The 25,584-nt window shown below is 37.9% G+C and overlaps 1 protein-coding gene across 4 annotated transcripts in view; it reads right to left on the reverse strand.

The window, feature by feature from the left end:
• LOC134213187 (protein bark beetle) overlaps window positions 1–25,584 on the reverse strand; it is a 78,680-nt gene that overhangs the window by 14,825 nt on the left and 38,271 nt on the right. For all 4 annotated transcript variants that reach the window (XM_062691894.1, XM_062691895.1, XM_062691892.1 and 1 more), the window contains exons 3-4: window positions 8,506–8,681; window positions 31–6,257 (exon numbers count right to left, since the gene is read on the reverse strand). In XM_062691894.1, coding sequence (XP_062547878.1) covers window positions 31–6,257; window positions 8,506–8,681 — 6,403 coding nt within the window. The remainder of the gene's footprint in view (window positions 1–30; window positions 6,258–8,505; window positions 8,682–25,584) is intronic.

The following is a 25,584-nucleotide window of genomic DNA, read 5'->3' on the forward strand; positions in this document are numbered from 1 at the left end:
CCATGTTGAAACAACTATAAAAGTACTTACTAAATCCAATAGCTGAAATAGGCAGTGTTACAACTTCTGCAATGAAACCATGCTTCGCAGGTGCTCCACTAGCAATCAACCGAACACTCAACGCAGGCTCGTATGTTTTGAACAACTTCTTTTGATTTCCGGAATCTGCGTCCACAAGTCCAATCAGCTTTGCAGAAACGTTGTATATATCACCATCCATCAGCTGGATCATATCTCTTCGGCCATATTCCTTAGAATGGTTGAACAAGTTTGACTGCAGCAATCGGAAGCCAAGTGGTTTAACCCGATAGGCACTTTTGAAGATCTTTACGCAATTCACCGGATTATTGTCGTACTTATAATACACGAGAACTCGTTCCTCCAACGTTATCTCCTTGTTCGTATCACAGATATCAATCATGGAAAACAAATTGTATGGAAGATCCAGATCTTTCAAAGGATTGTAACTCGATTCATCACTTTCGCGGCCTTCTCCCGTCAATGAGATAGCGTTAACTCCATGACCCAACGCTTTGTAAATGGACAAAAAGTTCAGATGGATGGCAGCACTTGGCGATACCAGATTCACTGCATGATGCGCACTATTTCTAATGTTCACAAAGCTTATACTTGGATTTTTCGAAATCGTCTGTATCGATGGGGATTTCTCGCCGTGCAACATTCCAGCTCGTTCCAGCTTCACAAATTCCATAACACTTTCCACGCGTCTCGTGGATGCATGAGTGATTGCATCGTGAACTCTGTGCTCGTACCAGCTGGCTTCAAAATCCTGGTTAGCAAATCGAACTCCACCCCAATAATTTTTCTCCTCCGGTTCTCCATTGCAGCTGATGAATACAAAAGCAGAGTCCCACTGGCAAACATGTCGTCGTCCATAAAGTTGACCGTTCAATCTTTCAGGACACTCTTCCAGACGTAATTCATCGCCATGACATTCCATTGGTTCAACCCAAGACCAAATTCGGGTCAACGAGTTTGTGTGGAACTCAATTCGACGATCGTGACCAAAGAACACATCCAGTGGATCATATCCCAGTTCTCGGCAAACAACTTGCGCATTTCGTTCAGTAAATCTGCGGTCGCAAATCGGGATCCACTGAAGAGTGGTGTGGTTGTAGTACTCAAGAAAACCTTCTCGAATGTTCTCATTCTCATGTTCGCTGCCAGAGCAATTCCTGTTGGTGCACAGTCGAATAGAGTCGTAATTTACCATATTCTCTAGGGATCGTTCCACACGATTCATGTTTTCGGACGCACTCTGGATGGGTTTCATAATGATCTCTGCATCACGGGATCCACGAGCAATCAATGTGCCCAACGATAAAATACCCACATTTGGAGCAAACTCCATTACGACTCCTGGATATATGTTCATCGTTACTCCAGGCATTATAGTAATATCCGCTTTGATCACGTATGGCACATCTCTTCTGTATATCGAAAGGTCTTCAAAAATTCTTCCTCCCAAGTTATCCAAATCAACGGATCTATTTTTTGAATGCACGACCGAAACACTTCCATCTACACTATCCTCAATCAGGTACGGTCTATATTGCGCTTCAGCATGATTGTTCCAATCGTCAAAGTCGAAGATACGTTTGTTGATGTGCTCCTCATCCTGCGATCCCCACCAGTTCTCCCGAACGTCTAGGAAATTATGCAACCGGGCAGATTTGATTCCCGCAATCAGATCATAGTCCTGCTCATTGTTTGAAATCACGTTCCGATAAATTTTCACCTTCTGAACACCTCCAAAGCCGATGACACACGTGGGATCCTTTGCATTACCTCGATCACCTCGAATGAAATTCCGCATCTCTGACCTCGTGGACACCACTTTCTCGTTACCCTCAATATTATTGAATGCTACGATTGCCGGAATCTCACCTAAGATCTCACTCTGACTGTCGGAACGGAACTCTAGCAAATACTTTCCGGAATTTTTGACTATTCGATTGTTATCGATTCGCATTTTCTTCTCCATTCCTTTGAACCCGATCAGCCCATGGGCACAAACATTATCCATAAAAATGTTGGACGAAATGTTTACCACCGCGTAGTGACCATCTATGATAATTCCAAACTTTCGATTCCGAACCCAAGTATCGTTTCCCAGATACACTGAATGGGTGAAATTCTCATTGTATTGCCATACGTACGGCAGACTGAGTTCAAATCCTCCAAGTGAATTGCTTTCGACGGTTGTATCTTGGAGAACGTAGTGGAACAGATTATTAGACGACCGCAGATCTTTTGAAAATTGTCGTATACCCCGTCCGTTGTCACGAATTATACTGTTATTGACGTGGATTGTTATCTCTGAGATGTTACTTTCGTGTACGTCCCAGAAGGGCGAGTTGATGAACATAGCTTCCTCGCGATTGTGACTGATCTCACAGTTGATCAATTTAATGGATTCGTTTGCTTTCCGTAGATAAAGCTCACTTTTTTCGCCCAGGAAACGATTGTAGTAGATTCCTGTGATACCTCGGAAGTTTCTTTGGATTTTGGTTGACGTGATCTGCAAAGTTGGCACTGGTCCTCGTACAATTCGGTTGTAAATGTTCTGGATTGGTGCTTGGATAGAACGCAGGATCAGAACTGCTCCACCAATTGCATTGTGTCCGCTTTTGTACTGCAGAATAGCACCGTAACTACTAGTTGTAAGTGGAAATACGGAAACATCTCGTTTAACTTGCCAAATATCAGAGTTAGAACTTCCAGCTAACGAGTCATAAATCCAAATATTTTCTGTGGATCTATTTTCTATGGGGTTCAAAAGCTGAATGCCAATCACGTAACCTGGTTGACAACGGATCGTGATCAATTTGTCAACGGGTTCGTCATGCACAGGGAGTGTTATTATGTGCTTAATCTGCCACTGATCGATATCGATGTTCTGAGAATCCCGCGGAAGCATAATTGGTCTATAATCGGAATCATCAACGTTAAAATCTGGAACCATGTTGAACCAACTCGTAATCTCACGTTGCTCAAGAGCAGATATCACAGCATCGTGATTAATTCCAGATCCTCTGTTATCCTTTATTATACTTCCATGTATCTTTAATCCTAACTGTTTAATACTTATGCCATTTCCACGATTTGCAGCAAACTCCGAGTTCTTAATAGTGTTCACCGATCCAGCGTATATATCGGAATATATCACCCCCAATCCATCCTGGAGATTCTCAACAACTCGGATGCTGTCCAAATTATGCCGAGACAAATCCATTTGAAGTGCTGGTTTGAACATGTTGGTCATGTAATCGAATAATCCAGCTTTTTCTATCGTTACGTACTGCAGATCGGCTCTTTCAGAAAGTACTCCAAATCGCAATCCTGCCCAAGCCCCTTCGTAGCATCTTACGCCCACGTCATTCTCATGGCTGCAAGAGTTCTCAAAATCTCCCTGAGATGATTTTTCAGCTCGGCATTGCGTTATATCGATATCATGCTCAGTACAGCGAACATTCGACAGTAGAACATTTTCCGTCGTACCTGCTCCTGGGACCTCCGATCGCTGTAGTCTCCAGTCTCTTGGATTTAGTGCCAATCCAAGCTGGTGACAAACCAAAGCAGCATTGATTATAGTCCAACCGTAATCACACACCGTTCCCCATTGACCTTCAGTGTAGACTTGCAATCTTCCCTCATGATCACTAGCACCGCCAAGCAATCTAACGGGAACCTTCGGGATCTGAGGATCTATATGTCCAAGATCAATAATTGATTCGGTTTCAATGTCCATCATCACTTCAGAGTCCATCATAATAGCCTCTGTCGTATCATTTTCCATCATAACGGCTTCACGCTTCAGTGTGAACAGGATATCATCAGGTTTTCGCCCCCGAGCTTCCAGTTTTCCTGTTACCATCATCCCGACACTTGGAGCGAAATTCAATATAACCCCTGGGTTGAGAATCAACTTGCCTCCAGGCCGCACATTGATGTCACGCTCAACAGTATAACTACCTGAAGGTAAGATCTCCTGACCATCGACTTCTCCACCGACGCGATCGCTTCCTTCTTTATGGAAAAATGGAACAAATTTTGCGAACTGAGCAATAGTCTGAGTGCCCGGATTGGAGTGATGCAGTAGATATGGAAAGTATTCTATTTTCGCGAGATCGTAACGATCCTTTCGGTGAAACAACCGTTCATAGATTTTCTCCTCTTCTTGGTATCCCAACCAGTTGTACGTAACATTCAAGGCCATGCTTTGATCCGACAGCTGCGAACCAACTTCGTAATTCGATTCATAATTTGAAATAATGTTACGAAATACATCCACGTTGTTGGAAGAAATGACGACCGGGGCGGCAACCCGCGATCGAGGATTTAACCTGCCTTCACCACCTATACCTTCGCCTTCGTCTTCCATGGGTCCAAAAGCTTCCTTGATTCTATTGTTCTTCACAAAGTTCCTAGTGAACAACAACCACTGGGTTTTGTCATCCGAATTAGGAGACAACCCTAAAGAAACAACGTAGATGCCTCTATTATACATAAAGTAGTTGTGTTGAACGATCAGTCGTACCGGAAGCGCCCGAAATTCTTCCCAAGGCTTGTTTCTAGTTAACAGCGCTCCGTATTTCCCCTTTAAGAACTGATTGTACTCGATTTTTCCGTCCAAGTTGAGAATAGGGCTGATCACGATACCCATTTTGTTTGAATGCTCGAAGCTATTATGCCCAATTTGAAGTCGCAGTTTTCGGTTCTCTATTGTCTCAAACCAACACGATTGGATGTCGATTGCGTTGTGCGAACTGTCGTTGAACCAGTTGCCGGTAATGTTCACCCAAGAATCTCCACAGTAGTTGCCGTGGAGAATGCCCACTTCCATATTTTTGATGATGTTGGAGTATTCAATGGTGGTAGTTTGGTTAAATTCCAAAAACTCCTGGCGTTCTTTGGTAGTCTGATTCAACCAAACCGCAAAACCGTATCCTTTATTGGAACTCAACGAACTGCGTGAAATGTTCCGGTTTCCTCCGTAGTACGTTATATTGATTCCATCACCAACATTGAAGCTAATCTTGGAATCTGTCACATTAACATCACCTGCTCCGCTAGTTACGTGCAAACCGGCGGCGTGTTTATTGTTCGAAATCGTTGATGCGTGCACATGCACCTTCGACCGTAGATTATCAACCGCTATGCCACGACCGCCATTGTCAACTATGGTAGCTTGCGTTACATTAAGATCGTACGCTTTCGAAACGCCGGCAGTGACTCGGAAGTGCGCTAATACACGACTTCTGGGATCCGCGCGGAGCCTAATGTGCATTTTCTCTCGGGTTGTGGTTACCGTCTGAGGCCGTGTTGAGTTGCGGATATTCCACGATGCCAATAAGCGATCATTTTCTGACATCCCATCGTAGATTTGAATGACTGCACTTTCGTTACGGACCATCTCGAAGTAAACGAAGTGGAACGTAAGAACATGTCCGTATCCGGTCGTTAGAGATTGAGCGCACTGTTTTTGTGATAGAGCAAATTGTGATTGTTCGAATGACAGCTGTAGAGGATAAATTTGCCAAGCCGTAGTCGTCAAAGTGCAGAAGTCGAATACTTTGCTGCGATCGATGCGTTCATCAGCTCGCAGATCGTGACCAACGTATCGGATCCCGTCGGCGCCGTTTTCGCTCACTGTAACGCTGTCCAGCAGCGTAGATCCATAACTTGAGTTGACGAAAATTCCAAATCCTCGACTCCGCCGTACCGTTATATCTTTGAACATGAACGCTGCATCGTGCTTCGTGACGTTTATTCCTGTGTATGATGCATGATCAACTACAACGTGATCCAATACTGGCGGTATTCCCAACACGGCGATGGCAGCTTCGGCAGTTCCTCCCCGTCCGGTACCAGCTCGTATGATGTCGACGTTTCTCAGCTCCGACAGCGAAATAAAATCATACAGGATATGATTGTGGGCCAGTTTTTCCTTACTTTCAGCATACTCGAACCGAATACCCCGCCAGTGGGGAGTTACCTGGTCGAACAATGGCAAGCATTGGATTCCGATGTCGCTATGATAATCGCACACCCCGGACCCAACCTGACGCGTCTCCCAGGAACAACCGAACAGAGAAGCTTCCGTGCCTCCGCATTTGGGATCTTCGAACAGTAACCGTGGCTCGAAGTTCTGTATCCGATCCACCCAGTTCCAGAAGCGACCACCTTTGTAACCCATCTGACGGCAAGCGGTCTCGTAATCGGCAATGGTCCAACTGAAAACAGAGAGAAAGTGATGTTAATTAAATAAAGCAGATACGAATAGATAAATGAATGAAAAGCTAGTTTCGAGAGTTCAAAACATCAATTTTAAAAGAATTCCTCGATTCCTGGATTCCTTGATTACTTAATTTTTGATTGCTTGAATCCTTGATTCTCTGATTCCTTGATAATTTGATTACCTGTTTACTTGATTGCTCGATTACTTGATTACTTGATTATTTGGTTATTTGTTTAGTTGATTACTTGATCACTTTATTGCTTGATTTCTTAATTACATGATTACTTGATTACTTGATGACTTCATCACTTGATTAGTTTGCTCCTTGATTACTTACTTGAAAATTTGATAAAATGGTTACTTGAATACTTGACTACTTGGTTGCTCGAAAACTAATTGATTACTTTACCACTTGATTAACCGATTACTTGATTACTTGATTACTTGATTACCTGATTACTTAATTACTTGATTACTTAATTATTTGATTACTTGATCACCTGATTGCTTAATCACTTGATTACTTGATCACTTGATTGCTTAATTTCTTAATTACATGATTACTTGATGACTTCATCACTTAATTACTTTGCTTCTTGACTACTTACTTGAAAACTTGAATACTTGACTTCTTGATTGCTTGAAGACTTGAATACTCAATTACTTGATAACTTCATCACTTGATTACTCGATTAGTTGATTACTGAATTACTAGATTATTTGACTATATGATTACTTGACTACTTGATTACTTGATTACTTGGCTAGTTGATTACATGATCGCTTGATTACTTGATTACTTGATTACTTGATTACTTGACTACTTGATTACTTGATTACTTGATTACTTGATTACTTGATTACTTGATTACTTGACAACTTGACTACTTTATTACTTGATTACTTGATAACTTGCTTGCTTGATTTCCTAATTCCTTGATTACTTGATGACTTTATAACTTGATTACTTTGCACCTTGAAAATTTTGCATACTTGAAAACTTGATTAAATAAGTTCTTGAATACTTGACTACTTGATTGCTCAATTGATTACTCAATTACTTGATTACTTCATCACTTGATTACTCGATTACTTGATTACTTGATAACTTGACTACTTGATTACTTGGCTTCTTGGTTATTTGATTACTTGGCTCCTTGATTACTTAATTACATGATGATTTGATTACTTGATTACCTGATTACTTAATCATTTGATTACTTTATCACTTAATTACTTGATAACTTGTTCACTCAATTACTTAATTACTTGATTACTTGATTACTCTTCTTAATTACTTGAAAATTTAATTACTTCATGACTTGCTTATTTGAGTACCCCCAACGGGGGTGTCATTGGTCCAAAATGTGGTATGCTCCAAATAAATGTTACAAAGCTCTAGTATTTCACATTGGAATCAAGTTTTAATTAGTTTGGAACAAGCTTGAACAAGGAATCTATCACTGTGTGGAGAAAAAATAATAAATTAGGGAAATTCTTCAAAGTTATATCGTTATATGTTGTTTGAAATTGGCCCATTCTCACCCCTCACAGGGGGCGACATTGGGCCAAGTACAAAAAATTCAACGGTGACGATGCAACGATTCAATCGTTCATAAAAAATAATTGCCTACATTACGGCTCTTACTATGTATGGCAAATCAACCAAAGGCTTGGCCCAATCTCACCCCTTTTCAGCGTGCATTGCTCGTTGCTACGAAAAACCAGAACCGCTATAGAAATATTCATAAAATTCGATAAAACAACAACAGATTATCGTAACATGATAACCAGGTATCCATCGATCTAAAAACTAGTTATGTAATAGATTTGTGGGGCATTACTGACACTATTTTAATACGGGTTCATTCGATCAATAGTTTTACATTCAAATTCCAAGCATTATGGTACGAGCACAATTAGTTCTTGGATTTCATTTTGTGGTTTCCTAGACGTGAATTTTACTATAATTTCGAACCGTTTGAAGTTTTGATCAAAATTCGTAACAGTTTCTGAGATATTAGGAGTTGAAACATTTTTCGTTTTTGGCCCAATCTTACCCCCTAGGCCCAATGTCACCCCGAACGACGGTACTTTATTACTTGAATAATTGATTTCTTGAATAATTGATTACTTGCCTACTCGGTTCCATGATTCCATTCCTCGATTCCTCGTTTATTTGATTCAATGCATTTCCAATTCCAAAACATTACTTTTCGAGATAGAAACAAATTCCAACTTACTTCTTCGAATTACTGCAAACCGATCGCCATTTTCCCTGATTTAGCAACTGTAGCCTACCCGCCAGGGGGTTCGGCCCGTCCACAAGTCGAGCACCTACTTCTCGTGGATCAGATTCAATATCTTTGTAGCCGGAATTGGGCAACGATGTAAACGTAATTTTGTTCTCCGAAGTACCCTGCAAGTATGGAAAAGAAAACATAAAAAACAAGTGTTAACAATCAAGGTAAACAATCCATTCTATCAGTACGAGCAGGCATGAACGAAAGCGAAAATGAAATCGTCTGTAGGCCGCGCAGCCGTGCGAAATTGAAAGCCTTTTAACCGAGTGACCAAATTGCAGCAGACGTCTGCCTTGGTGGAAACGAGCGCCTCCGACGTTGGGAAAATTTCTTAATGGAAACTGCGGATAACACGTTGGGAAAATTGCAGTAATTACTAACATGAACTTGTTGGAAGGTTCAGTATGTTTGCAAGCATTATGTGGTTTATATGCAAACCAATGATGGCTTTCATTTTTCTTAGAGTTTCAACAAAAATACGTATCGAGTCACACACGATGTAAAATAAGACGTTTAGTCTTAATTTTTCTTTTGGTTATTCAAAATGACATATCATTCGGTGAGGAATGGATAACATTTTTCATGAAATACAATTATGTTTGAACCAACGCGAACCAGACGATGGTTAAGAGCAAAAGTTATACGCGAACAAAAACGATTAGAGCTCGTTTGATCACCTAAGAAATACTGAAATTCATTACCCAGAATCATGTTCAATTAACTCTTTTACAAGTCATTTCAACTTTCAATGACACAGAGCAAAAAATCAGAAATACAAAAACTAATTAAATATTTTCCGTCATAGATTTCCAATGCTTCTTGATAAGTCTCATCAAATATTCCTAGCAGGAAGTTGAAGTTCTGTACTTCAACACGATCATCAAATTTCAATAATACTTGCCTTTGCCCTTCGTTTGGGGTCTCCAGTAAGTCTTGCGAGCAAAGGCCAAGGATTGCCAATCCGGAGATGGCGATTTATCATTAAGCATGACAAAGCAAGAGTTCAAAATTTGTCGACTGTGGATTGATAATTGTAAACTTGTTTTATAAATGCTGAAATCAATCTACAATAGCAGTAAACTTGCTATTTATTCTTTAATAGGTATTTAGTAGAATCAATATGAAAACTATAATGTGTAGAACCAAAGCAGTTACCCAATTATATGGTGAGTGATATGCCCATTCGCAAGCATTCTCTAGCTAACGACTATGAATTATTCCCATATTCCGCTCTTCACAGCTTGAAATCAATCTTGATTGAACCTCAGACGGGTTGACGGGTATAAAGATGTTGCCATTTAGTAATTGACCTCGACCATGTGGCTTTGGTGGGCGGCACAGCACACACATGCTTGGTCCAATTGCAATTCCGAGCATCGGATCTTCCCCGAACGATAAATTGGCTTAGCGCGACGGAGATCGTCTGCTTAATTAATTAACGACTGACCTAACCTTTTGGCTCTACAATCGGTGAAAGCGGATGTTTATTACTCCGCAACGAACATGTTCGCTACACAACCATCCATAAGGGTATGCGATAGTATATATTTAAAAGGTCGATACAATAAACGCAAATATGAATGAACAAAATACGTTAACGACGAAACTAATAAGTATTTGAGTAATTTATGTAACGAATTGATGAAGCATGTTTGTCATTACGTTCATCCAGGCATGTTGATTTATATATACCTGCTATGAGTGATTTATATTGTTTTTTTTTCTCTTTTTTAATCGAAGCGTAAAGTCTGTTATCCATATTTGTGTTGTAAACAAGGGATCATTGAGAAGAGAAAATAACAGAGAAATTTTTATTAGAACCGTTACCACATACCTTTACCAGCCCACCATTCATCTCGAATTCGATTTTATGAATGAAAACGATGGGCGGAACGATCTGTCACGCGAACGTGTGACGATGTTCGCTGTTGCGTAGCGTAAGGCTATTCACCTGCTGCCTGCATAGATAGACACGACATGCTAGATTTTAAAAGCGCCAAGTAAATGACTTCGTTTACCCTACCCTTTATTAACATTGCAGTCAACGTACAATGACGTGAAGTACATGGTTTGGATGGCATATATTGCGTGACCATACATTAAAGCTACTAAAACGTCACACAAAATCGTGCAATCGCAATAGGTTCAGAAGTTGATCTCAAGTAGGCAATTCCGCGAAGACGATGTGTCATGCCGTTAGAAGCCTGTCGCTTATGACTCAGCTGAGTACGATGGTATCATAGACATACAAATATTTACGTGGATGTGTGGGAGACATGATCAATAAATTTTAAAAAGTAATCCGGTTTTGGAAAGACAGCGATTAACAATCAATATGATTGGGCTTTTCGACAATATGACTAATAAAGTTTTTAAATTATTTAACAACTCATATGCATATTACGTGTTTTCATATTGATATGAAATTTGAATCAATTGTCCAGCGAAACACGACCAACAGCGATCCACACCAGCTTGTATTATTGATCATAAAAAGCAAGAGCGTTGAGTGAATGTAAAAATAATCGATATGTTACGAATAATGAAAAAAAAAAATCAGTTCAATATTTTCTACACGTTTTTTTGGCTTTTCTGGTGCATAAATATCATGTCGCTAAGTGGATTTTACGATTGAAATCTAAAAGAACGTAAAAACCAAAAGAACTCTAACCGTATTTTTTTTTAATCTTAAAGTTTGATTCCATTTTTGGCTTTATACCAGTCCCCGGAGAACTCCGAAACCAGCTTCAATGTGGCCGTCATCCATCACTTTTGCTAAATTGAAGCATTTATATTGAAATCTCCCAAACGAATAACAAAATATTTGTTCAACTAAAATTTTTAGTAAGGCAATAATGATTGGTAGAATATTCCTAATTACCATCAGTGTTCTTTGAAGTTTTTACGGATATCACCAATATAAGAGAATGTTGCTAATAATAGAACAGATACCTACAGAAATTTGTTCGATATTTTATTTCGGAAGGAATGTAAATTTCCCGTGGTCTTGAATTAATGAAACTCCAAAGCATGTACAGTGAGAATGGTTCCCAAGAAAGCTTTTTAATTGGTGAAATGAGCATATTATTTTTTTTTTAAGATAAAGGCTTACTTTCTTCAGCAAAGGCTTACTATTGTTACTATTTGTTATCCCAACATATTAAACAACTTAGGAGAAGATCATAAAAATGCAAAAATTCTTCTTAAAAGTTATATTCAAACAAATGATTTCAAGGTGTCATCCGCAAAAACGATTCTTATCTCAACACTTTGATCAAATAGAACTTCGCTATACTCTGCAAAGTTCGAATCAAATGATCAAAATTATAGATCATCATCACGATAAAAATATTTGCCAAATTTGATTTTTTATGCATGAAGATTTATGGATCCTTTGTCATACGTTTATGGGAAAATAGCAGGAATGTTATTGTTTTTATTGATCATGTCTAACGGAACCATTTTTCCTAGTTAGTGATCTTGAAATTATTTTTATGGATAATACTTAACTATTTTATGGATTTATGGCAGCGTTTAATGGAACAATCAGATGTTTTTTTTTCGGATTTAATCGTAGTAAGCACAGTTAGAGGAAGGACGCATTTTTTCCCTGCGTCAAAATTAAGAAGAAAAAAATCCAAAGGTTTAAAATTATATTCATATCAAATACCACAAAGGTGAACTTCCATGCATACGATGGACCATCCCGAAAAAAAACATCATAGTTGGGTATCATTTTCGCACAAAGGCTTCCTATTATTAACATCTCGTGGATAAAGGGCGGGCTCTTCTCCCCATCTATTGGGTCAATCTGGGAACGAAGGCTAGGTTATATTATTGTATGTATACTAACTTTCTTCTGGAAGGAGATTCTTTATTCATCCCGTGGATTCGCATAAGTGTCTCTGCTTATGGAACCACCCCACCCATTTTTGGCCCTTGATACAGGAGTTTGATGAAATACCAACAGTAATATAATCATGCTGAAATCGTTTATCAGATATGGCCAGTGCTATCGGTAGGTGCCTTGCTACAATAGATGGTAGTATCATCATCATCATCATGATCAATCAGATGTTTTTTCGGATTCGGATTCAGATCGTTTTTATGTCTTTATGGATCGTTATTGTACATTTAACGGTACAAAGTCAGGGCTGCCCACGACGTTATGCAAGTACGTTAGGCATAACGGACGCTAGGCATAATGGACGTTAGGCATAATGGCATGATTGACGAACGTCTTTATGCCTAACGAGGTATACCCCTCTATTGTATTCAACATGCGTATCTTGTAGGCTCGAATAACTTTGAAGAAGACCACGAAAATGTAAAAAAATCGGGTTGAATATATTTAAAAAAACCCAGATTAATCCACCTAGCGGCGATGGTGCCTTTCTCGTGCATCGTAAAATGTACTGATAAAATCACATAGGAAAGGTCAAAAAAGCACTTTAGGGGGATAGATCGCATATTTTCTATCATTTTGCATATTTTTGCATTAATTACTATGCATTTCCACCATTCTAGAAAAAATTTTTTCGATTTTGAAATTTTTTCCAAGGGGGACCCTTGGGAAAAAACAATGATTTTTCAATAATTCCGACATGCAATGTCCGATCAGGCCAATTTTCAAAAGCAAACATTGGGACCGCATTCCCCGTCGAATGCAACTTGTTGCGAGAAAATCGGGTAATGCTAAGTTCCAAAAAAAAGTGTCTACAACATTTGTACACATACACACACACACACACACACACATACATACATACACACAAACAGACATCACCTCAATTCGTCGAGCTGAGTCGATTGGTATATAACACTATGGGTCTCCGAGCCTTCTATAAAAAGTTTGGTTTTGGAGTGAAATTATAGCCTTTACGTATACTTAGTATACGAGAAAGGCAAAAAACTACAATTAATTGCATATTATTCGGCAACTCGGCCGTACGAAAACCATTTTTTTGTTAAATATCTTGGCATTGCATATGCACAGCATATGTTTCGAAATGGACAAATTGATATGAAATTTGCGAAAAAGAATCCACGTGTCTTGGAGGGACTCGAACCCTCAACCTCCTACTCTCTAGATTTGCAAAAAAAGACCTAACCGCGGTGGAGGTTGATACTCGGATTCTGATGGCTTTTCCGCAAACGTGACCTTTAAGTGGTCTTGTTGTGTAGGGGTTATCACGCCTATCTAGAGAGCAGGAAGATGAGGGTTCGAGTCCCGCCAAGACACGTGGATTCTTTTTCGCAAATTTAGTATCAATTTGTCCATTTCGAAACATATGCTGCATATGCGCAGCCAAGTTATTTAACAAAAAAACTGTTTTTAAGGCCCCAACAAATTGGAAGCTGAGAAAATAAATTTTTGTTTGAATAAGCGCTCCATCAACTTTCAATGTTTGGGTTCTAGGTGGATAAATCATCAAACTCATCACATCAAAAGATTTTTCTTTTTATTTCTAAAAACAGTGTAGAAGACATCAAACATCTGGAACCAACAGTTAAAAATTATTCAATTTCGATTATGAAATCGACTAAATTAAACACTGTGCAGCCACGTGCAGCTTTAGGCTGGATCACCTCTGAACGAAGAAGTCCCTATTTAAGCTAATGTTGGGGTTTACGCGGCTAGAAATCGACCTTAGTGTATAACACTATTGGTCACCGGATCTCATATACAATGTTTAATTTGAAGCGATTATATTGCCTTCACGTCATCTAACAACAGCTGGGAAACATTTTTTAATGCGATTTCAGCAAATAGGGTAGAGAACCATTTGGGCAGTACCCCCTATTCCCGTCAGCAATGTTCATTACTCGAGCGCATTACAACCGAATTACTTGTTTTTTAGTACATGGTTAGTTTCTGTCGATATCTAGTGATGTACAAACAATCAAGCCATTTGGTTGGAACGTGGTCGAGTTATTAATGTTGTGGACGGGAATAGGGGGTGCTGCCCAAATGGTCCCGCTCCCTAAATACCGCAGATTCTGGTTCGTGGATCACAAGAGGTTTCTCAACACGCATAAAGCACGCTGTTCAGAAAGTATAAATGAGCCACGATTGAGATACTTGAAAAATCATCCTTAACGCTCATCCCACCTTGATACTTAAAATGACGCTAAAAATGACTCAAAAAATCATAACTTCTTTGATTCTCAACCGATTTAGACGATTCACCCACTAAACGAACCGGTTATGTCTCTCATTATTAAAACTGGGGAGAAGAGAATTGGAATTGGCTGCCTGGTTCCAAAATAATATCGAGGTCGAGTGGAGTGGGGTTTTTTAAACCGAATGAGCTTGCTGAAAGATGAGTCTTAGGGGCCCCATACACGCTCCGACATGTTGTACAACTTTAACTCCGCCCACACGAAATTTTGTTTGGTCGTAGTAAAGTTGGACCGTCTGTGGGCAAGTTGTACGACTGTTGGACAGTACAACTTGCCCACAGACGATCCGACTTTACTCCGACCGAACCAAATTTCCTGGGGGTGGAGTCAAAGTTATACAACATGTCGGAGCGTGTATGGGGCCCCTTAAACTCATCTTTGGTGTGCCCATACTTCATGCAAGAGATCTCCAGTTAGCCTTGCGAGCAAAGGCGTAGGAATGCCAATACGGAGATGACGAGTTCGATTCTCGGTCCGGTCTAGGATGTTTTCAGGTGGGAAACATTCTCGTCTACCTGGACATAGTGTATCCATTGTACTTGCCACACAAGATACATATTCATACCATGGCCCATCCGCGATATGTTGAACTCCATGATTTCGCGAGACATGTTCAATAGAATCTATTTCAAAGTATTTGAGTAGTGTAGGTCAAGTTTTTTATTTAATCTGAAACCCATCTTGCGAGATCTCAAACTTCAGGTTTTTATGAGACATGTTCAAAAAAGTCCATTTGAGGTACCTAAGTAGTGTTGGTCATGTTCCGTAATATTCTGAGAACCTGCTTCTCCCGGGGAAGTGGCCACTTTTTGATGTGATTTGAAAATTATCTTGTGAAATCTCAGACTTCAGGTCAGGTTCCGTGGCATTCCGGGAACGCATGTGAATATGCTAAAACAACAACATTGAAGATTGAAACAACAATAATAATCGCATGATTGAAACAATAATAATATCGTTCTTATGACAACCATTTCATTATTTGGAAAAACTGTATAAACTGATCAACATAGATCATACCGTCTACAAGAAGTAAGAACGGTGCAGAGGTAAAGGGGATGACTCACTTCCCATATAACTAGTTCGATTCTGTTTCTGTCACTTTTTCCTCTTTTGTTTTTTCGTCGATAAAGTAGAACAGCATTTTTGATTGTAAAAACAAACATGAATATTGTTGTTTTCTGATGTATTATTTGACAGTGACAGCTGAAAAGCATAGTGAAAACAAATATATTCGAGAGTTGTATCAACGGTTGATTCAATCCTATTTGTGGTTGTATCAAAGATAAATATTGTTATTCATAATCATAAATCAATGCAAAAATATTACTATGTCTGAAACTTGATTATGCATACGTACAACATGTGATAGATTTAGTTCGGAAAATGTATTGGAGGGTAACCGCCCTTTCGGTGGGCTTTGATCCCACGACCCCAGTGGGATCAAAGCCCACCGAAGGGGCGGTTACTCTCCAATACCTTTTCCGAACTAAATCTATCACATGTTATAATCTATTGTAGTGGGGTCGACTGTAATGTTCAATCATAAATCATGGGTAAAGCGGCTACGCAGTCTCATCTAATCAAAACGAGTTTTATTATTCGTCCGACGTTTCGACACGGATATCCAGCTTTTTACTCGAATATGCTTTGAATAATCTCTTTTGACACTTGGTGTGTCCACTTCAGTTTATAGATTTATCCTAGCAACCTGCTCCGAAATATGGGATAATATATCTTATAAAAGCATATTCTTCAAGTTTTAAATATTATTAGGTAGAATAAAAAGTTTAAGTATCCTAAGGTTGCGTGCGTTTTTAAGAATATAACAGTGACACTACTTTCCTTGTATATTATTCAAATTTAATAAGCATCTAAGAATAAAATCAATCATTTTTCTCATCTATGACATTCTGCGGCATCCGAGAAATGCTCCAGACAGCCACTAGATTCTTTTCTTGGTCATCTCCTATTTTTGATTAGGTAATAAACTTTGTTTTTACCTGAACACTGTGAGGCTTCCTTCCATATCAACTTTTTTTTCCTTAGAGTCCTCTCAGAAATAGAAAATCGCAAGAAGATAATTTCACCATTATATCGTAATTTAAAACACTTTCTCTTGAACTCCTGAAGAAATCTTCTAGAATCGCTAGTAAAGTAAATCCTAGAAATAAATATACAATTAGATTTTTTATTTCTTAAAACATAAAAACATGTGAATCTCCAAATGTTGAATTGCACTGCAATCGTATTTCAAAACAAAACTGATGTGAAAAATTGGCAAAACTGCAACTAATCCATAGCTACTAAGACAATATTAAAAAATATGTTCACAGCACACGTCAAATTCGATTCACCTCTTGTTTCTTTTTGGCTAGCGTAAAAAGCTGGATAGTGTATTCTGCAGGGAAAGAGTAATTACAGAAAACATTATACTCGTGTCGAAACGTCGGTCGAATAATAAAACTCCAATTAGATAAAACTGCGTAACCGTTTTACACATATTTATAATAACTCACTGTTTCTGATCACTTAAACCAGGGAACAGTTCTCGGGAGAAGAGAGAAGATTCCAGGAATATCGCGAAATGCTTTCAATATCACCACCAATTTATGCTCTATTGATGATGATGTCATATATGCTGCAAAAATGGTTTCAATACATCAAAAAGTAGAAACTATCCTAAAGAACCGAGTTTTTCAACATACTCCAGAGCATGTAGAACAATAGAAATTCTAATGTTGAGACTAGACCTGTGCGCCGAAGTATTTGTGAACGGCGGCGGCGTAAGGCCATTTTTACACCGGCGGCGGCGGCGTCGGCGGCGTCACGCCGTAGGCAATGTTCGGCGGCGGCGGCGGCGGCGTGTATCGGCGTGAAGAATTTTGAGCTGAGAAAAAAAAATTACACCGCAAGGCATATGATGCTTTTTATGAATTTTAGAGTTTTTTGTACAATTTCTAGCTACAGTCAGACTGATGGGGTGAATACCCTAATAGCTATATCTTGTATCTCCACAGCAAAAGTTTACATTACATCCTCCACTTAATATAGAATTCCCCTAATGAATTCCTTCAGAACTTCCTCTAAGAATTCCCTTGAAAATTTATTTGAGTATTTCTTCGGGGTTTGCTTCGGAAATTCCTTTACGGAGTCTTTTATCTTCAGAAATTCATTCGAAAACTTTTTAAGGAAGCCCTTTGAAAATTCCTACAAGAATTCCGTAGAAATACCCATGTAAAATCTTTCAAGAATTTCTATAGGAATACCTACGGACACTGTTTTAGGAATACATTCGAAAAACCCTTTAAAAGAAAACCTTCGGAATAAGATTTAGGATTTTTTTTTTAATTTCTTAAGGAATATCTTTTAGGAATTTCTAACTAAAATTCTTCCAGTAATTCCTCAAAAAAATTCTTGGGAAACTCTAGGAAGATAGTTTTGGTATTCTTCCGAAATTTCCATCTGGAATTTATTTAGAACTTTCTCCAGGAACTTTTTCCGAATTTCCTATAGGAATTTTTTCGAACATTCCTCCGGAAATTCCTTTAGGTGCTCCACAAACCACGTAGCCCAAAATTTCACATTTTCAAAACCTCTCCCCCTAGTAGACTTTCCTAGACTCCCCTCCTTGAAGTCTACGTAGACTTTTCCAAATTTTGGAAATGAATTAAGTTTTAAAAAATTCAGCTATTCAAATCCATTTTAGTATGTATACCTTACAACAAAATTCGATTTTCAAACAAAATCAAACTGCACAAAATCCAACAAAAAATCAATTTAAAATGGAATCAAAAAGCTTCGTCTATGTCTGTTGAATTCGATTCCTCCTAGAGGTGTGCGCCACCGTCGACGACACTTTTGCATCGGCGCGCCACTGCTTAACATCTGTCACGCATCGGACCTATAAGTCTCCACGCCCTTTCAAATTAGTAGAAAACCGAAGAATTTTCAGGATTTCGAAAAAAATCGAGTCGAGTCGAGAATGTCAATTTTACATTCCTGAATCTCATGCAATATCCCGTTGAATAATCATCCCGTGAAATCCCAAGAATTTCCATCTGAATTCCAAAACTTTTTTCGATAAAATTCCGAGCAATTTTCCGTGGAAATTTAGATTTATTTCCCGAGGTAATTTTAACATTGAACAAACATTCAGAAATATTTCCCGTGGCTATTTCTTTTGCAAATTTAAAGCGATTTCCTGAGGAAAAGCTTTTTTACAGAAATGGCAAAAAAATGTGTTCTCAAAGACTTTTTGGTGGGAAATTTAAATAATTTCTTTCTAGAAATTCCATTTTCCATCGATAGTTCTAAAGAATTTGCAATAGTACCCCCAAAATCCGATAACCTCCCATGAAATATCCAGTAGCAATTCTGAAGGGGTTTCTCTCCCCTTAAAAGTTCCAAAGAATGTCGAGGAGATCTGAGTAAGCCGTGCTCAAAAACGGGTGGAATCAATTTTCGCACGTCAAAAATTTATCCTAAGAAAAATATGTTTTTGTACCTCCCCTCAACTTAAATTGAAGTGTTCTGAAAAATTGAATCATGAAGAAAAGTTTTAAAAAAATCGTTTCACACTTCTTCAAGAAATGATACAGTGTCGGAAGAATCTCTTTACTCGGATTGCGAAGTTTTTCCATCAACTGAAATTGCTGAGTGGTTCCTGCCAGTTTTACAAGTCGTTAGTAGCAGCTTAAGATGAGCGTGATAGTCGATTCAAACTTGGAGTTGGAACGTATACCGATGGCCACAAAAGGAACTAAGGTTTGATACGGTATTGACACATCGGTAAGTCCGTTTCTTTATAATTCATACGCGAGTTATCGCTCGGTTTGATTGTCGGTCGTCTATCGACTCCAAACACAATGTTTTTGGTGTTCCAGTTATTTTATATAGGGTACCAAGACATTTCATTAGATTGTCTACAAAAAATTGTTTAAAAGACTACTAACAGTAAATCAATAGTTGGAGCAGCAGGCACAAAGATTATATAAAATGGCATTTCAATTGGGGCATTCTAATGACAATGTATATGACTTCATTCCAGGTTTTATTTGATCTTTATTATTGTATTTCATGTATTCATTGATCTTACTTTATTTACTTTAATTATGAAGGTACGACCTGATAATCCCAGTATTCGATATTCCATTGTAAGGAGCATTACGAATGGAAAAATAATTAATAAATAATATTTTTTATAACTTCTAATTAAAACATTAGTTTCAAGAAGTCGCTTAGTCAAAATATGTTTATTTATGACTAGTCGACCCGGCAGACGTTGTCCTGCGTAGTAGGCGAAAATACCCTTGTGAAATTTCCATACGAATCCTAATTTTAGATTTTTACAATTTGCACAACATTTCGCGTAATTTTCGCAAGAGGAAATTTCCTATAAACCCGTCGGAAACTGTAACGAATGTTTCTGCTGAAGAAATGAAAAAAAATCCAGCCAGCCGTTTTCGAGTTATGCGGATACGAACACAGACCATTTCATTTTTATATATAAGATATGTCTCCTCAATTGCTACAATCCAAGAGTTAAATTGTACAGTATTAAAAATCATGCAAATCTCAACTTAAATTATCAGCTGGTAAAAACTCGGTAGTTTTCATTCGCATGAGAATTTGAAACATTTAGCGTTATTTTGAACACATTTCGCAACGTCAAAAAGACTAGAGATAGATTTTAAAATTAAGAGGGCTCTATTTTGAAATGATTTGTGGTAGATTTGCATATACTCAAGCATTAGAAACAGTATTTACTCGGATTTGTTCCACAGTCATAGAAAAGCGAAGGGCTTTTCGATGGGTCAGCATAGAAGTAAGCTACTCATTTTTTTCAATCTGCAGTTCCTTAAATAACCACAGCGAGATTAGATAAGGAAAATTAATATATGGAAAGGAAAATTAATGAATTTCAATTTACATAGAAAATCCCGCCTTGCGAGTTTGTTATTCATTGGTCACCGATTGAGAAAATCAATTTTCTTCAGGTCATCAAAATTTAGTTTTGCTTTGTGCGGGTGAATAAATAAATCAGAAAATAAAATTTTAGATCGCGTTCAGACATGTTTTCCTCGGTAAGCAGAACGATCGGCCGGTCTTCGAAATTTTGTTCTGCTTAGTGCGGTAAGCAGAACGATCGGCCGGTCACCGGAATTTTGTTCTGCTTTGTGCGCCCTTTAAATAAAATGATGAGTTTTATTTCCATCGACCAAACTACACGTTATACACGGCATACCGTTTACCAAAACGAACCCTGCCACAGTCCCTACCCCATATATCCAACATCCCAATGATTTCTCGTGGAAGTGCAGATGACTCGTCGGCTTCTATCAAAGCGAGAATCATGTCAACATTTTCCTACCCATTCCTTAATTGACCTGCATTCGGACACGGCCGGCGCTGGTATTGCTTATTTTAAGGTCACCAGTTTTTACACATTGAAGATGATGTTAGTCCCAAACATCATCTGTTGGTTCTCTGTGTAATTACAGCTGACCTGGCAATAACGGAGTAGCAACCGTGGGCGGTCAATCATGCTCATGCTCATGCTCATGCTCAAAAGTTCCAAAGAATGTCTTTTGGAAATTCCAAAGGCTTTTGTTTAATATGCTTTCTTTGGAAGTTTCCAAAGAAGTTAATGCTAAAAATCAAAGGATATCCTAGTAAAATCTGCAATAAAATCCATTTGGAAACTTAAAAAAAAAAACTTTCGAAAGTTTTTGATAGAATACTTTAAAGAAATTTTCTGCTCAACACAGAAGATTTTTATGGTGAAATCCATGAAAGTTTTAAGCCGTAGTTCATACTTTTACTTCTGTGATATTCAATAGATTTTTCTGGAGAAATTCAAGAGATTATTTCGGTAAAGTCTTGCAAAAAAAAACAAGAAAAAACCTAAAAGCTGCTGTATAAATTGTTTTTCAAAAATAAAAAATAAAATAAGACTTTTCGAACCCCCTCCCCCCTCCCCCCTCCTCAAGAATCTATCGTGTTTATCGTGGTTTATGGACAGCCCCTTAGCAACTCTTCCAGAATTTCCTGTAGATCTTCGAAAAATCCTTTAAAAATTCCTCCAAATTAAATTATTCCTGTAGGCAGAGCTTAAAATATTCATCTTCATGAAGCAACTTCGGTCCGAATTTTGACAAACATCGCATGAATATTCAAAACATAGAATGATATAGTCAGACGACTACTCCACGAACTCATTCATTCGACTGTCACTGAATGTGTTTACTATGTGCAGAGAAAAACATAATTATCATTGTTTATGTTGATAATTACCGCTGAAAGTGCCTCGCAGATGAAAATCGGATTTAGTCCTGTATGATAAATCACTTTACTCATTTGAAACGTGTTCAGATTTCAGATAATCTATCAATTTGTAAAGTGTGCATAAATATTCAATGACTAATATTCAACTGAATATTGACTGTCCAGAGCCGACTATGAATGTGTCGAAAGTGAACTGACAAATGAAGAAAAATGGACTTCACTAAATATTTTCGAATATTTTACACTCTGCCTGTAGGAATCATGTGTGGTTTACTGAAGGAATTTTTTTTAAAACTCTCTGGAGGAAGTTCCAAAGGAATTTCTGATAAAATTAAAAGGCCTTTCCAAAGGGTTGCCTGAAGGAATCCCTAAATGTATGTCTAAATTAATTCCTGGTGGCATTTCTCAAGAGATTTTCGAAGAAATTCCTAGAGGAATTTCGAACTTAATTCTTGAAGGAATAACCAAAAGTTATGAAAATATTTTCGAATAGAATTTTTAAATGAATTTTTGAAAGAATATCCGAAGGAATTCTAAAGGGAATTTACGAAGGAATTTTTATTGTATTCTCCAAACAAATTGCTATTGGAATTTAAATAGAAATTCCTATATTTCTCCAAGAATTTTTACGGACAGTGGTAAAACAAACTCAGTTTTGACTCTAGAATCAAAACTACATGCCAAGAAGAACTCCAAAAAGATCGAGATTGCGGATTTTCGGATATTCTCAATAATTCCTTGGGAATTTACTGCGGGAGTTCCGTCGAAAATTTCTACAGATATTTGTTGGTTAATACTTCAAATAATTCCCTAGAAAATATATTCAGGAATTAATTCAGTAAGTCAACAAAGAAACTCATTCTAGTATACCTTCAAAAATTTCGGGAACTTCTCCACGAATTCCTTCAAAAAACCTCCACAAATGAAACCAAGTTTTTTTTTTAATTTCCCTCAGGAATTGCTTCGGAACTGCTTAGGACCTTAGGAAATTTCTTAAGCAATTCTTCTGGAAATTCCTTCAAAAATTCATCTAAGAGTAATTCTGATAATTCCAGCAGGAATTCTTTCAGAAATTATTTTTGAAATACTTTTAAAAATGTCTACCCATGTAGATGGGTACACTTCCCTACAGTTGTAATGGATTTGACGCGCCCTTCCTCAAAGAAGCCATCCCTCGGAAAGCTCAAAAAGGATTGCGAATATAATTATTAGTCTGTTGGATTACACTGTGGGCTTTGCGTAAGTGTAAGTGTTTGTGTAAGTGTTTGCATAAGCGCCTGTCACCTTCATTTTTTGCCCTTCATACAGCAGTGCATTGAAAGCAGAATGGTAGTTGAATTCGACTGTACTATTGCGTGGAGCCCTATGTAGAGCAACACTCATGCCAAGATGGTGGATAGCTACGTACATACACACTTTTAAAAATTTCTACAAAATTCCTTCGAAAATTATTTTAACAATTCCACTGGAAGTTTCCCAGCTTTTCCATTCCCTCGGAAATTCATCTGGTAATTCCTTCGGAATTTCCTCCGCCATTTTCTTCCACCATTCTAGATATAATTTCCGGAGGAGTTCCTAAAGGAATTACCGACATTCTTAAATTTCTTAAAGAATTTCTTTAGACATTCCTTCAGGACCTTCGGAATTTTCTCCAGGGATTCCTTCAGAAAATCCTCCAGAAATTACTACGAAAATTGATCCAGAAATTCCTCAAGACTCTAAGAATTTTATTCAGGACTCCAGGACTTTCTTCGAAATTTATTTCAAGAAAAACACGATATCTATTTGGGAATTGTTTATCAAAATAAAGTATTTATTGCGAATCTATTTATTAGTCTGTTGGGTTACACTGTTGAAAGGAGATTCTCTCTATCCCGCGGGCTTTGCGTAAGTTTCCGTACGAAAATTATTTCAGGAAATCCAAGAAATTTCTTTGGGAATTGTTTATCAAAATAAATTGAAAAGTTTTTTCATAACAATTCTGGCAATTTAAGTACAAGGAGGAGCGACAAAAATCGTTGCAATCTACTAGTTTTATGATTAGCTCCTTGTACCCTTAGCATTAATTTGTTTGGGTTAAAATTTGATAAGAAAACTATTTTGAGCTACTAGTGGAATGTCTTCACAAGTCGAGTCAAGTACGAGACACTGAAGACGGCCTTATTGTTGAGGTCTAAATATGTATCTGTTCAAGGAACAATCAAGTGGTGGAATTAAATGGATTTGTACGAATTCGTCTTACTTAACCATGGTTCAACTTAATCCTAACATCCCAAGGCAACTTAAATATAATAGTTAAAATATTTAGGAAAAAATTATCATTGCAAATAAGAATGATAGTTATTCAAACGCAGAGCAGCCAGTCTAAGAGATGCATGCATGTATTACATATAATTAGCAAATAAAATTAGATATAAAAAAAATTACTGCCAAGGTATCGAGGGGTCATCAGGTCTATCGTAATCACACCTCGCGTACTTATGCACAACGTAACCATTTCTCATAGAATTTACCCTTTTGTTACTTCTACTACTATTACTACATTTCGAAAATATGTTTGTAGTCTAATTTATCACATCATCACAAACCACAAGCGCCACCGTTCCATGGATGGTTTCCACCAACATGGAACAAATTATGCTTAAAATATGTATGAATAAAACGTGACTGAACATCGCCTTCATTTCACTTAGAGATGTTCTAATTTGAACAAATTTCATTATGTGCAATTTTTTCGAGTACCTAATACACTATGTTTTTGGAAAATTGTGAATTTCTTCTTCTTCTTCTTTTTGCAGCTTACTGTGTTAATCCAGCACTTCCACAGCAATTGGCTATTGGCAATTCGTATATCATAAGGCTAACACGATAATACTCTTATGCCCAGGGAAACCGAGAAAAAATCCAAATCGAATTTTTTTCAAACTGGACCGAAAATCTAACCCAGCCAGCTTTCAATTTTCCATATGCCCATTTCTTATACAGTTTTTGGTAGATTCTTATACAGAATTGTTATTGGAAATCTAACAGTCGCTGGTTGGATGGATGTTCTTACATTGAAACTGCGCATCTCACCGCACGACAGAGAATGGTCCCATTGTGAACTGTGTTGACAAAACTGTGACAATGTGGCATCATTTTTGAACAACCCTACTTGAAATAAGTAAGGAAAGGAAGCGTTCAGAAGCGCGAGTCATTCGACAAATCACTGGAGCACACCATGGTAGTTGAACGTGAATTAAAATTTTAAAAATTAATTAGCCAGTGTCTCTCTTCTTTGGTCTCCAGTGTTTTACTGACTTAATGGAACACAGATCCACAATGCAATAATAGCTTCAACAAGGGGAGCCTAATACCAAGGTAGATCATAGATTGGGTTCCATTCCGTTATATTCGTAAAAACGAAATCAAAAAACATTACCCCGGTTAGGCCGTAAAAATTCTCTTGTTGTTTTGCTTTTGTTTTAAACATCAGTCGCTGCTAACGTCGAGATGGGTTAAACTACCGAAATCGAATTCGAGCGTGACTAAATTCGTTTGTTGTCCGTA

Source organism: Armigeres subalbatus, chromosome 2 (assembly GCF_024139115.2).
Source record: "Armigeres subalbatus isolate Guangzhou_Male chromosome 2, GZ_Asu_2, whole genome shotgun sequence".
In the NCBI taxonomy this organism is placed as follows: domain Eukaryota; kingdom Metazoa; phylum Arthropoda; class Insecta; order Diptera; family Culicidae; genus Armigeres; species Armigeres subalbatus.